The following is a 14336-nucleotide window of genomic DNA, read 5'->3' on the forward strand; positions in this document are numbered from 1 at the left end:
TATACGCCAAAAAAACACTTCAAAATGGGAATGAAGATGATTCCAGAATATAATTTTATATATGTTGCAATTTTAGAACAGTTATATACGTTGCAATTTTATATATTAAGAGTAAGATTATAAAAATATATTACTGTAAGAAAATAGTATCTCAAAAGAAACTAAATAAAATTATTGAATTAAACCTAGGATAATATCACTAAAAAGCACATAGATACACCCATGTAAAGGACTACAATTGTATACATATGTACCTATATATATGTATATAATTAACTACCACTATAGATATATGTATAAGATGTTAAACCTTATAATTAGCAAGCATTATTAAAGCGACGACTTCCCTAGCTTATCACGCAGTGAAACCTAAAAAGACAAAGATTATGATCCTACGGTAAAATATTAAAAGAAACAAAGACAGCCCACCTCGAACAACATTAATTTCAGCAATTACATATATATATATATATGTGTGTGTGTGTGTATATATATATATTGATTATAAATAGAAGGTGACAGTCTGTTGTACTAAATATTTATTGGGGCTTCAAGATTTTTATGAAGGGAAACTAGTTATAACGCAATATGTTAGTCCTGGAATTCAGCAGGAACTGCGCAAATGATAGTGCAAGGTCAAATTGGTTTAGTCTAGTTTACTACTTTTTCACTCAAGACAAAATTTTCATTTTGAGAGTACTGCATGACATAATTGTCATACGGTCTACTTGCAAATTCAACTTGTAATTCGTTTGTATCTATATACGAGTTTTCCTCTGTCACCCGAGCTTCTTTCTCCCTATATAGATGTGTACATGACAGAAAACTATAAATGACAGAAAACTATAAGACTGCAAAATGGAGAAAACAGGGGGAGAAATAATTTAATAAATCTTTTTCTTGGACAAAATAAGAAATAACTTTCCCAAACACGGGATAGAGTTGCATTACTCCAAACATGTATATAGATGAACCCACAGAAAATAAGACCCTGAAAACTGAAAAATGTCAACTACTAAGATACACATCCCTATACATCAAACAATAGAGATAAGGAAAGTCGTCAATATAGAAGGCTCCACAACACTATGATACATACAAAAAAACTTGGTGTTCCTTATAACCTAAGGATAAAATTTTTTTATACAATGTAGGATTGCCGTCTTATCATCTCAAAAGAAAAAAATAAAAAGAAAATTTATAGAATAAATAAAACAATAAGACGTATGGAATTGATCACAGAGAAGATAAATTTTGATATGTGAATCCATCAAGGTGCATAACTTATGGTGTTTGCCATCCTACCTCTACCCAGTAAGACTCCAAGTATGCTTACAAGAATTAACATACGAAGCTAAAAACATAATTAGGTAAGAAGACACAATCTAATAAAAATACTAGCGAACATTAGGCTTGCAATATCGACCAACATAATATTAGTAATAAAATTGAAAATATTAGAAGGAAACAAGTTGCTATAAAACAGAATATAAACACCTGAAACTATTTGTACTGTCTCTTGTTTTATGTTTAGTTTAACTGTTATCCATTATTAGTTGATATTGTATTTTTACTCATATTTCACATACATACTTGAGAAGTTAATCATAGGGATACTCGATTGTCTTCACTTGTTTACATCATCAATTTTGTTTTTGAGAACTTAAAATAATAAGAATAGACTTCACTGTCATTCAAAATTTTTATATATGTTAAATAGTTAACATATTTATATATGTGAACTTGTCTATTTTAGTTTGAATGATAAGAAAAAAGTTAGAAAACTACTTAAAAGCTTAAAGTTTTAATAATAATTCATTCCCTCTCTTGGTTTATCCTAGAATTTAGGCCAACGTTAAAGAACATGCACTTAATCTTCTCGACCTCATCTCATAGCACCTCTCTAATCTTAACCAGTCATAATTTGCCATAAATAAGAAATCAATATTAAATTTTAGTTATCCCAAATTTGGTGGATAATACCGGGCTCAGTATAACATTTTTTGGACCATCCCCCTAATATCCTCAAACGAGTAATTGATTGATTAAATAACTCCTAAACCCCAATAGTTAAGGCTTCGATCCACTTGAACATCCTGACCTGAACCAAGTTACTTATCTCTCTTGCACTTTAAGTCTTTATTATTAAACATTTTTTCATTTTTCATCAGTCATAACGACCAAATAGTCATATAGAAGAGAGTATTCAGATACTCTTACTATATCACAGGCAACCAATATCTACCAACACTTAGAAAGAGGAAAGAGACCCCCTTTCGGTATGACCCTAGAGATTTTCCACTATGTAAATCTAAAACCCCTTAATAACCATACCTTATTACATTGAAAGAAAATGTGATATATTGTTTTGGGACTCCCATGATAAAATATGTATATATCTGAGGTTTGTCACATACATTAGCACCTGCATAATAACTCAACTACCAGGATTTTACCCTTTAATAATTACCATATGAATACCCTAACCTTTTGTGGGACTTGGGCTCTCCAAACAAAACCCTATAATGTCTTCTCTTAATCCCTTAGGGTCCATAACAACTCTTTTAAATGATTTAACCAAATATACTCATCTAATTTATAAAGTAATCTATCATATTCATAATCATAACACACTTTCTAAATTTTATTAACAGACATAACTTCATTATACTTATGTGGTTTGAATGCACATAATTTAGATAAAATCATCATATACAATTCAAACACAATGTCCAAAATTAAACCACAACCATACATCTATTTTACTTCTCATGCTTATAGTCATCTAATTAATAAATAAAAAAACATTAAATGGATATAAAAAGTAATTAAGAATATAACTCTAGGCCAAAGCTTCCAACCTAGAATCCAAAAAGAAAAAGAATTTTTCAAGTCTAATATAGCTAAAATTAAACTTCTATGAAGTAATTGCACTCTAATGCATTACCTAGTTTTGTAGTAATCTTTAAAGTGTGTGCATATTCCAACACTGGATGAAAAGCCTTTTTCTAGTCCCAAGTTCTTCTTTTGGTTTAGTGAAGGTGCTTTCTAATGTTAGAGTAATTAAATTTGTTGTCTACTTTACTAAAGCTTTTGACCATTTTCAACGAAAATAAAGACATTATATATGTAGCTTTAAAATGGAGAGTATAATGATAGTGATGCGATAAATCTCTAAAACTATTCAGAAAGTAGAGCTACTAATTTATGATTAGGTTAGAAGTCAAATTCCTAAAAAGTCCATATAAATAAAATATATTTGAAAAATAAACAAGATGACATGGAGTAAGACATCCATACAACGAAACATGCTAATTAATTTTGCTTATCAATTTTCTATTTATATTATAAATAAAAAAGTTGATAAAAAATGAGGTTAACTAAGACTTTTGCATAAAAGTTGGATTAATGTAAAGCTAAATTACAAAAACAACAACTCTAAAAAGGAGGGTAACCATTGCTAAAATAGTAGCTAACAAAAGGGAAAATAGTAAAATAATAAGTTATTTAAGATTTTTCTCTCATGCTTACATTTTAGGGGAGGAAAGTTTGCAAGAAAGCGAACTTGTCAATATATTCGTCCGTAAAATGAGCCCAAGTAATTTGGAAATAAGAATTAATGTAAGAACATTGTAACAACCTGACCTGAGAAAAATAACATCCAACCAATTTGCTTCTTAGAAGCATAAAAAGCCAAAATGATGTCGTTTTGAAAAATCTCAAAAACAACGTCGTTTTGATATGAAGAAAAGAAAAAGAGAAGGAGGTGAAAATGACAGTCATTTTGAGAGCATTAAAATGACACTGTTTTGGTGATAGAAAAGAAAAAAAAAGAAAGAGAAAGTTGCAGAGGCGAACATGCCTCTGTAATAAGAAGAAAAAGAGGCATATACATTTTTAAAATTCGTCGCAGATAGAAGAGGCGAAGTGTGAGAGAGCCTTCTTGTTCCCACTTATTAAAGGGAAGAAGAAGAAAATCAGAAAGGAGAGAGAGATAAAACCAAAAGAATAGATAGAGAGAGTGGATCACGAAGAGAGAGAAAACAACTAAGGTAGAGAGAGAGAGAGCAAGAGAGATAAGGCAGGTTTGGTGCATGTGACTGGATCTGTGTGACCGACGACTCTATGAATCCAGAAAAAAATGAAGGGATGTGGCGCGCGCAAGCAAGAAAGAATGAGACCCATGGCGGATCTACCCGGAGAAAGGGACTTGCACATAGTGGCCAATCGTGTGATTCTGGGATCCATGGTGTTTTTTGGTGTCATTCCACTGTACCTGTACCAAGTCCGAATGCATGAGGCATTCTATAGTGGTTGCTGATTGAGTCGCGACAGCGAATGATGGTTCTGAAAATGGTGCACGATGGTCCCACGGTGGTTCATGGTGAACCATGCGTGTGTTGGCGCGTGACGATTCCAATGAACACGATCGTGTGTTTACGATAATAACTTGACCCATTTTTGTATCCTAATTATTTTTGCAAGTGTTTGTTATTTAACACACGTGTTTTCTTATTATAAACGAAGAAATTACCTAAACAATGCCGAATTTGGAGAAAATCGTAAACTCAAACCAATAACGATTTTGACACTTTTCGATTTGTCTGGATATAAGGGATTGAGTTAGTCTCATTCAGAGACCCATATGTTTTTATAAAACTTTGTTTTCCTTTAAAATGAATTGTGTACAGACTTTACAAACTATTAAAGTTTTCTAAAGCGAGTTCTTTGAACTTATCATATGTGCGTGTGTACAATTGTATATGATTGGAGACATACATAATGTTGTGTATGACGTATATTTTTGTATTCATATTGTTACTTATATATATATGCAGATTTATTGCATGCTAATTATCAAGTTATAGGTGTGTGTGATATATATGTATATGTATAATTGTTGGTTATAATGTATGTATGTATGAGTAAAACTTGTATGTGCTTGCTTATATAATACACATATACCTTGTGCAAATATATAAGTATATTCATGTTGTATGTGTTGCATGTACATATATATTTATTTGAGTTGATTACTGTATATATAAAGTGTATATATTATGTTTATTGTATAGGCATGTTGATGTATAACATATATGATAAATAAGTAAGTGCATGTTTGAGTAGGTCATCTAATGATGAACTTGATCAGTAAAAGAATAATATAAGAATCTTTAAAAGACGAAAAAATTCGTTTAACCGATATCACTAAGAGGTAGGTGTGTGTGTAGCCTTTTGCTGAGTGATTGTGGTGAACCTTACCCGTTGATACAGCTTTAGCCAGACGTGGCAAAACGACAAGGACTGTGAACTGTATACTGTGTACTACAACTGTGAACTGTAAACTGAATTACAACGTATTCACGTGGTAGAGGAGATTCTTATACTCTCGTTAATGCTGACAGAAGCGACATCGCACGATGAAACTATTTTTAATAAAATATAAATTGATAGGAAGAAATAAAAAGTCATAAGTGAGGTTTACGATACTGAAATATTAAATCAATATCTATTGAGCTACTTATTACTTAAATTGTGGTAATCAATACTAAATTATGCTATTTATGAAATTGTTTATGTCTTGAGTTATAATATTGAAATAAAGAATTCTGAATGTTTACTGAATAAATTGATTTAGGAGATTTTGTGATTCAGTGTGTGCATGTCTTTGTTATGGGCACTGCTCATTTTCCTTATTGAGTCCATGAAGCTCACCTCAATTCACTCCCCTTAATGCAGATTAGTCCAGATCAAAAGCAAATTTTAGATTGAAGAAAGACTTTGAAGAACATTTAGTAACAGTAAGAGTTCGTCTTATAAAATCAGTTTAATTATCCTATAACGATACAATATAAAGAATTTTGTAAGTCTCACGACTTGTAATTCTACATAGGGGATGATTGAGTCTTAAGTTTTTATTTATTGCTGCATAAATTTATCAAATTATGTGTGTAGAATATTGCTCATTTCTCAACAGAGAAAGCGAGTCATTACAAATATGAGTAATAAAAAGTAGTTTTTAGTTACTACCAAAGTAAAATTATACCATAAGACATTTAATTATTTTTTTTTATTGCGTTTGCAAAAATATGTTAGAAAATATTGAGATCAACTGTAATCATCATTCAATACTTAAGTTCATTATCTTTCAAAGTTTATGAGGAAATATAACAAAAGAATGATCAACATACTATTCTCAATGTTACATTTGTTATAGCAGCCAAAATCTCTTAACCCTTCAAAGTTCCATTATCTTTTTTCGATCATTATCCCTAGTTTCTTAAAGGTCTTTTCTTTTTCTTCTTATTTTTCTTATTACCTCTATATCCTCTCTACCACTCTAGACATAACCTTCTTGTGTTTTCCTTGAGCATTGTCTTTTCCACAATCTCATCTATCTATTTTTTTTTTCTTTGTAAGTGAAAATAGAAAAAAAATAAAGGAAAAAAAGTTATATTTAGCCTGAACATTTTCATTTATTTTTATGTTTATTTTGAATAAGAAAAAATTGGAAAGCAAACTAAATTGTTTATCAAATTTAAGTTATTTTAGATATACAACTGGCATTAAGGTTTTGCACATTAATACTTCAAATGTATTTCATATTTTACAAAAAATTTCACAAAAATTTAAAAAATTATAAGCAATTTTTTTTATTTTAAAACATAGTTTTATTTTGCTATACATTACTTTTATCCCATCTATTTCCAAATTATCCTTTTTAATTATATTTTCATGTTTTATCATATTATTATCTCCTATGAAAATTTGAAATTAACTTATTTTTAATTATAACAAAATCATTGTTCTTTTTTTTCCTTACTTTTATTTTGTTTTTATCTTTTAGTTAACTCTCTAGTTTTATTATACAAAAAGTATCACTTTGTTCTATAATTTTTGTTTAAGTTATTAGACTAATCATATTTATCTTATTTTGTTTAATTACTATTTTTTGTGTGATAAAATATATATTTACATCATAATGTAAAATATTCTTATTATATATATGTATTTAATGTGAAATATATATTTAATTTTTGTTAAGATTAAAGTATTCAGTAAAAGAATTATTTCATAATATTAAAAAATGTGTTTTATTTGGATTGTTTATTCTTATTTTATAAAACTTAAAGGTATAAAATTTGTTAAACAATTTGTTTATTATACCAAGTTCACACCTCTTTACTATCATTCAAATCAGTCGGGTCTCATTTAACTTAAAATTTCTCACTAGGAGAGAGCCCAAGCCCAGCCATGGGTTTCAATAGCTTACTCCAAAGGCCCAAAATAGCCAGACCAATTTAAACGTATTAAACGACGTCGTTTAAAACGAGAGACGCGTCAAATTGCTCGTCAACATTCTCTCGCTAGACGAACGGTCACTGGTATCGGAATGGAGTGGACGCAATAGAGACGAACAGCATACTTTCTGTTGGTGATGGCTGGGCCTCGAGGGAAAGCCATTTCCATGGCATCTTCTTCTGAATCGTCCCTTTCCCCTCCGGCAGTACCCATGGAACTCCACGCTGTGAACCGAGATAAACTCCTCAACTACATTCGTCAACAACTCTCCGTATGTTCTCGCCCCCTCCACGGCTTCGTCTTCCTTCAGGTACTTTACCTATGTGTAGAACTATGTGTGTATGCATGTGTTTAAATACGTACGCACGAATAGAGTGTCGAAGATTGGTGTTCGTAACGTCAATTTCCTGATCAATACTTCGCAGGGAGGCGAAGAGCGGACTCGCTATTGCACAGATCACGTCGAGCTTTTCAGGTAACATTCGCGGATTTGCTAACGATGTTTTATTTTAGGGATTGATCACATTCTTATTAATAATCTGGAATCAACTAGTAGCCTGCCGCTCATTTGCATACATATATATACACACATGGTGTATATAATTATCTGGAATTTAAGTCAGAACGGTTTTGACGCGAGCCATCAGACCTTTGTTATGATTATTTTGGACTTGTGCTTGTTTTTAATTATTTTTTTTTGTTAATTTGACAGGCAGGAGAGTTATTTCGCTCATTTGTTTGGAGTGAGAGAGCCCGGTTTCTACGGAGCTATAGTGAGTTCACTGTTTTATTTTTTTCACTATTTGTTTAAATCTTAAATTTATTTGACATACGATGTTAACTATATATGTATGTAGCTCCACGGTTTTAGTCCTTATCTTTTTTACTGTTTGTTTAAATATTAACTTTGTTTAAAATTCCTCTTACGGTGTGATGGTAACTATGTGTTTTATACTACAAAAAGTGATGCCTTGGATAATTGATGTGATTGCTTACTTCTGTAGCAAGAAGCAGAACTATTATTGAATTAACTTTCGTTTTATTGATAATTGGTATAATTCTGTGCTTTTAAGTCGATTATGAGATGCATTGTTATCAGGCCAGCAAAAATATGCTATTGGATTAACTTTCACTGTGATTTTTTCTATGTAGCTGGTATGGTCATAAAATTAGCTCAGGCTACTTGATTTGCATGGGCAGGCTATGCTGCATGTTCTCCCCTTTTTTTCCCCTTCTTTTAAAAGAGTTTTGTGGTTGGAATGCAGTGCTTCAAAGCTGGTCTTAAATCTGTTCAGCATATAAGTAGATAATAAATATAGCACCTTTTCTATTAGTTTAAGCTATTGGTCTTCAAAGTTTAGGATACTCACCATCTTCTGTAATTACCCATTTGTTGCAAAGACTTTACATGCAAAGCTCATTGATTGATCTCTTATTTGTGCATTTATGCTGGTTCATTTCATGTATTAAGCTTCATTATGCTACTTATATATGAGCATCACTGGTTTGACAGCTTGTTAAAAGTATAAATGATAAATAATAAAATAAAGCTTAATTCTCTAATGAGTTCAGGTTTAACAGTTTGAGTCTTCTTTTTTGCATAAGAATGCTCATTTAAGTATTAGGTTCTAATACATTTGGACATCAACATATTTATTGTCTTCTTATTAATCCGTGAAGGACATTGCAAGTGGAAAGTCTATTCTATTTGCTCCTAGGTTACCAGCCGATTATGCCATTTGGTTGGGGGAGATAAAGTCTTTGCATTACTTACAGGTATCTTGATTGCAACCCTTGTCATATATTGTGCCAATGCATGTTTGCCTTTTTTTTAATCTTTTGCATCCTTTCATTGCAGAAAAGATACATGGTCGACATGGTTTACCATACAGATGAGATTGTCCAAGTCTTGCATGATCAATACAATGGATCGGGAAACCCTTTGTTGTTTCTCTTGCATGGGCTTAACACTGATAGCAATAACTTTTCAAAGCCTGCCGAGTTTGAGGTTCTACCATATCATGCTTTCTTCTTCTCCATGTTTCTAGTTTGTAAATTTCTTAGAGTGATGGCTATGATCTCAAGTGCAATTTTCTTTTCTTCATTACTTCGATGTTGAAAATTTAATCGTAATTGAACTAGAAACATGTCTTGGGATCATATTAGTGGTCTAACAAAGCTTTCTAGGTAATTGGCCTTTTAAATTCATGATGGAGCAGAACAACCTGTAGTGGAGAGTGATCAATGCAAGATTTAGAGCAGACTTTATGGAACGGTATTCTAGGAGTTCTAGACTTTCGTATGGCATGGGGTGTTGGAAGAAAATTTGCATGAGGAGGGAGGAGTTTCATGGTTACATTAGATGGAAAGTTGGGTTGGGCCAGAGGGTAAGATTTTGATTGAATGAATGGGGTGAAGGGTGGGACACAGTTCCCTTAGTAACAGTGTTTGGACAGTGGATCTTGTCAGGAACCTCAATGACTGGGAGGTGAATGAAGTTGTCAACTTATTTCATTTTCTTTTTCAGTGTATGAGGTCAACTGAGGCTTTGGATGAGCCACTCTAGAAGCTAAATTCAAAAGGGGCCTTCTTATTACTTCCATTTAGCTCTGTGCTAGTACCAATGTGAAAAGAAATATGGTAAAATGCCTCACCTAGAGTAGCTTTTTTGCATGGGAAGTGGCAAGAGATTGCCTTTTACCATTGAAACCTAGTTAAAAGGGGGAAAGATTGTTGCAAATAACTGCTATTTGTGCGAGAGATGTGCAGTGTGCCAATCACCTTTTCCTTTGGTGATCTTTCTCTTACCGCCTTTGGCTATGGCCTGTGGCATCATGGGGGTGATTGAGGTGATTGCTAGTTCTATGAAAGAGGAGCTTTGGGCCTGGAGAAGGCATCCACAGGGATAGACGTTCAAAGAATGCTTTAGGTGTTATCTCCTTGGTTACCTTAAGGCAACTTGGAAGAAAAATATAGAAAGGCTTTTGAGGGCATAGAAACTACTTTTGATAGAGTTAAGGAGTTATGGTTCGAGACTCATAGGCTTTTTGATTAAGGTCAATTTTATTGATATTTTGAGAGATTTGTAAATATTTTTATATATAGGTTGCATCATTTTGGTACCTTATAAATATTATTCTACCTTTTACTTTCAAAAGAAGAAGAATTATGTCAGTAAAAGATTGAACACTTAATATTTCTTGTTGATTTCATTTGTTTTTTCTTTTGTCCTGTCCAGGGCATTGAAAAGTTTGAGATAGATTTGACTATCTTGCATCCTACTTTGACCGAGTGCCGTGTCATAAAGTCAGACTTAGAGCTTGTTCTCATACAATTTGCAAATGATATAAGTTCCGAAGCTCACATTCAGGTACTTGTTTGTCAAAATTTCTTGTTCCTTGGACAGTATATTCATGATTTTCTACTGTTAATAGACATATAAGTAAATACATTTATTTCATATTTAGTAATGTAAAGTTTAGCATGTTCTGCTGTATATCAGTCCTGGAAGTTCCTTTATCATTAATTTGTCTTGGTTCTACTGTAAAAGAAAATTGTCTTGGGTTCTAATTCATGTCTTGTGAGAGGCACTACATGTTATATTTTTTTGCCTGCATACATGTTTTTTTTTGCTGTGTGCATGTATGTTCTTCATTTACTTTAGCTCGTTTTTTCCACCAAACACAGGTTATGAGAAAAATTGGAGTTGGCATGAAAGAGTATCAGTTGGAAAGCATGTTTCTGCACCACATATACATGTATGGTGGCTGTAGGCACTGTTCATACACATGTATTTGTGCTACTGGCGAAAATAGGTAAGATTTATCTATACTTTTGACTCCTTTGTCTTCCTGTGCAGTTGGCATTTCTCATTCTCATGTATTCTGTGCATGCAATACACTGGATGCATACTTGTTTAGCAAGCAACTTTAATCACAAAAGGGGAAGGAAACCTTTAAGAACTTACTGATAAGTATTTCACCATCATTATATATGAAATTTCTGATGCAGAATCATCTAAGATAAATAAGGGAACTTGTTTTTACTACTTTTTAGGAGATTGGAATTTATTTTATTTTTAGAATAGGATTTTTTTAGGAGTTGAATTTTTTGGTGGTTTGTTTTTGAAAACTTTAGTTTAGCTAGTTCAGATAGCAATTGAGGACTGAAGTAGGACAAGTTGGCAGGTAGTCAAGAACAAACAACAAAGTATAACCAATAAGAAGAGAAATCAAGTGACTTTCTCATTGAAGTAATACAAATTCCAATCCTGATTAGATTAAAAACTCTTATATATGTTCTAACCTCAACTGAGAAGGATTTTTATTTTTGAGAGGAAAACAGGAAAGTAGATAATAAGGAAACATTTTAGGGTCTGCATAAATTCCAAACAGCCAAGTAAACTCAAATCTCTTATTTATAAAAAATAACTCAAATGTCTAGAAAATCACATTCCAAAATAAACAAGTAAAAAAATATTGTAGATTAGATGATTTGGCATCATTTTACTTCATATATTTCCCCAAAAAAAAAATTTTTTTTACTTCATGACAAGTATCATACTATTTGTTTTTTGAAATAAATGACAAGTATCATATTAATGGTGTTCATTTTGTATGCTACAGTTCAGTTCTACATTATGGGCATGCAGCAGCTCCAAATGACAGGGTAGAGTGCATTCCCTCTTCTATCCTCCATTTTTCATGATTTTTTCAGTTCACCCTGCGCCCATGGAGACTATGATATTTTTTGAAACTGATAGTGAACCAGAGGAAAGGAAGATTTTTTTTAGATAAAAAGTGTAAAGAATATTATTAACAAAGTATCAAATGGGGTATCACTTGTATACAAAATATTTACAATTATGTTAGGATGTCAATGACATTTCCAAAATTTTCCCACCTCACAATGTTACGACCCAACAAAATAAAACTGAAGTAATGCAACCATCTATCTTTAAGCTTGCTAATATCTAGTTCTTTACTAATAGAAGCTCTATTATTTCTCTCATTCCATAAGATCCAAAAGACGGTCATTGGAATAATCTTTAAAAATCCCTCTTATTACACATCTCACCCCAAGCCCAAACCTCCTCTCTAACTGGCCCCGTGATGACCCAATTAATGCCCAGTAAACCATAGATCATACACCATAGGCTGTAAGCTACGGGGCACTATAACAAACTGTGATTACAAGCTTCTGTGTCACCCATGCAAAGATAGCATCTGTTGGCCATTGTAAAGCCGCTTTTCATCAATTTATCAGTTGTTAAGATATGTTCTCTGCATGCTTCCCAAGCAAAGAAGGCCATTCTGGGGAGAGCTTTGTTCTACCATATCTGTGTAACTGGAAAGATTCCTTCGTTGTCTTGGCTGATACCCATAATATGAGAGTTGACAGAAAATACCTGACTCTTGTTTAATTTCCACAAAATCTTGTCCCTGCTATTATTAATCTGCTGAGTTCAAGAGTTTGTAGCAGCAATTCATATTCATTCACCTCCCAATCGTTTAAATGTCTGGTAACATTGACTGTCCAAACTACCTTACCGTTGGTGATCTTGTAGGCGTCCATAATCTTCATATTCTTGGCCTGGGCAATTGCATATATGTTTGGAAATCTTCTCATCAGGCAGCTGCCCTCCACCCATGCATCCGACCAGAATTTGATATACTTTCCATTGCCTACACGCCATTGGATACAATCTTTGAAGTTTGTCTAACTCATCATAATTTTTCTCCATAGTCCATAGCCATGTTGTCTGACCAGACTCCCGAGGATCAGCTTGCCAGAAGAATTCCCCTATCTGGCAGCAATGATTTTTCTCCATAATCCCTCCTCTTCCTGAAAATACCTCCAAAGCCATTTCCCTTGAAGAGTTACATTCATCTCCACAAGAGACTTAATTCCTAGGCCTCCCTTAAAGATCAGTTTCTTGATTTCCTCCCATTTAACAAGATGAAATTTCCTTTTATCCTCCTCATCCTCCCATAAAAAACGACACTGAATGACTTCAATTCTCCTTTCTATCTTCACTGGGATGGTAAGAGTAGAAAGATAATAAATGGGGAGGTTTGTGAGGGTACCCTTAATGAGAGTGAGCCTTCCCCCTTTGGATAAAAATTTTCGTTTCTAACCAGCAAGTCTTCTCTCAATAGAATCAATAACCGGTTCCCAAGTGGAGTTCTTGTATTCTTATGGTTCTTCACACACATATATGCCACTTACCATTCATGGTAGTAGATATGATGGTAACAAAAATGAAGGCAAATAATTAAGGGATTTACATCTAATGAAAAAAAATGTACAAAAAGGCAAATAAATATTTTCTAGATTTATGGCGGTATATTCTGGTTTGATGTTAGTATATTATGCATTTAAGAGCAGGTAGTCAATACTTCCCATCAAAATGATGCATAGATGTCTTGCATGCCCATCTTGCAAAGTAGTCCATAAAGTTCTTTACTGCCAAAACTTCTGTTAAAAGACATTAGCCAGGTGCATAGATGTCTTGCATTCCCAGCTTGCAATTAGTCTGTAAAGTTGTTTACTACCAAGACTTCTGCTTTTTTTTTTTTTTTTGAAGTAAAAAGAATAAATTATATTAAGTAAAAGGCACCAAGGGGGTGCTGGCCTTGTATAAGAAATTTACAAAACAATTAGTGTGTCAATGACATTTAAAAAATTCTCCAACCTACACATGTCATGACCCAAAGTTAAAGAATAAAAAACGTATAATTATCTATCTCTAACTAAGATATCTCCTCCTCTCTTCCCTCGAAAGCTCTAGTGTTCCTCTCATTCAAAACCACTCAAAAGATAGTTAAAGGAATAATTTTTATATAATTTTTCTTTTTACATATCCTCTCCCATGCGCAAAGCTCATCTCTCATCGACCCCGTAATGACCCAATGAAGACTCAGAATACTATACAACACAGTCTAGATGTTGTAAACCATCAAGCACTAGAGAAGAATATGGTACAAGATTCAACAGCTCTCTTGCATAAATAGCATCCATTCACCATAATTCTT

At 32.8% G+C, this 14336-nt stretch overlaps 1 protein-coding gene across 1 annotated transcript in view; it reads left to right on the forward strand.

The window, feature by feature from the left end:
• Positions 1-7345: 7345 nt before the first annotated feature.
• LOC110812409 (Metallopeptidase M24 family protein) overlaps positions 7346-14336 on the forward strand; it is a 29279-nt gene continuing 22288 nt past the window's right edge. The window contains exons 1-8 of the mRNA XM_022039182.2: positions 7346-7612; positions 7728-7777; positions 8015-8075; positions 8983-9078; positions 9161-9310; positions 10541-10672; positions 10990-11117; positions 11928-11970. Coding sequence (XP_021894874.1) covers positions 7439-7612; positions 7728-7777; positions 8015-8075; positions 8983-9078; positions 9161-9310; positions 10541-10672; positions 10990-11117; positions 11928-11970 — 834 coding nt within the window. The 5' untranslated portion in view covers positions 7346-7438. The remainder of the gene's footprint in view (positions 7613-7727; positions 7778-8014; positions 8076-8982; positions 9079-9160; positions 9311-10540; positions 10673-10989; positions 11118-11927; positions 11971-14336) is intronic.

The sequence above is a fragment of the Carica papaya genome, chromosome 7, assembly GCF_054855325.1.
Source record: "Carica papaya isolate Zhongbai chromosome 7, ASM5485532v1, whole genome shotgun sequence".
Taxonomy (NCBI): domain Eukaryota; kingdom Viridiplantae; phylum Streptophyta; class Magnoliopsida; order Brassicales; family Caricaceae; genus Carica; species Carica papaya.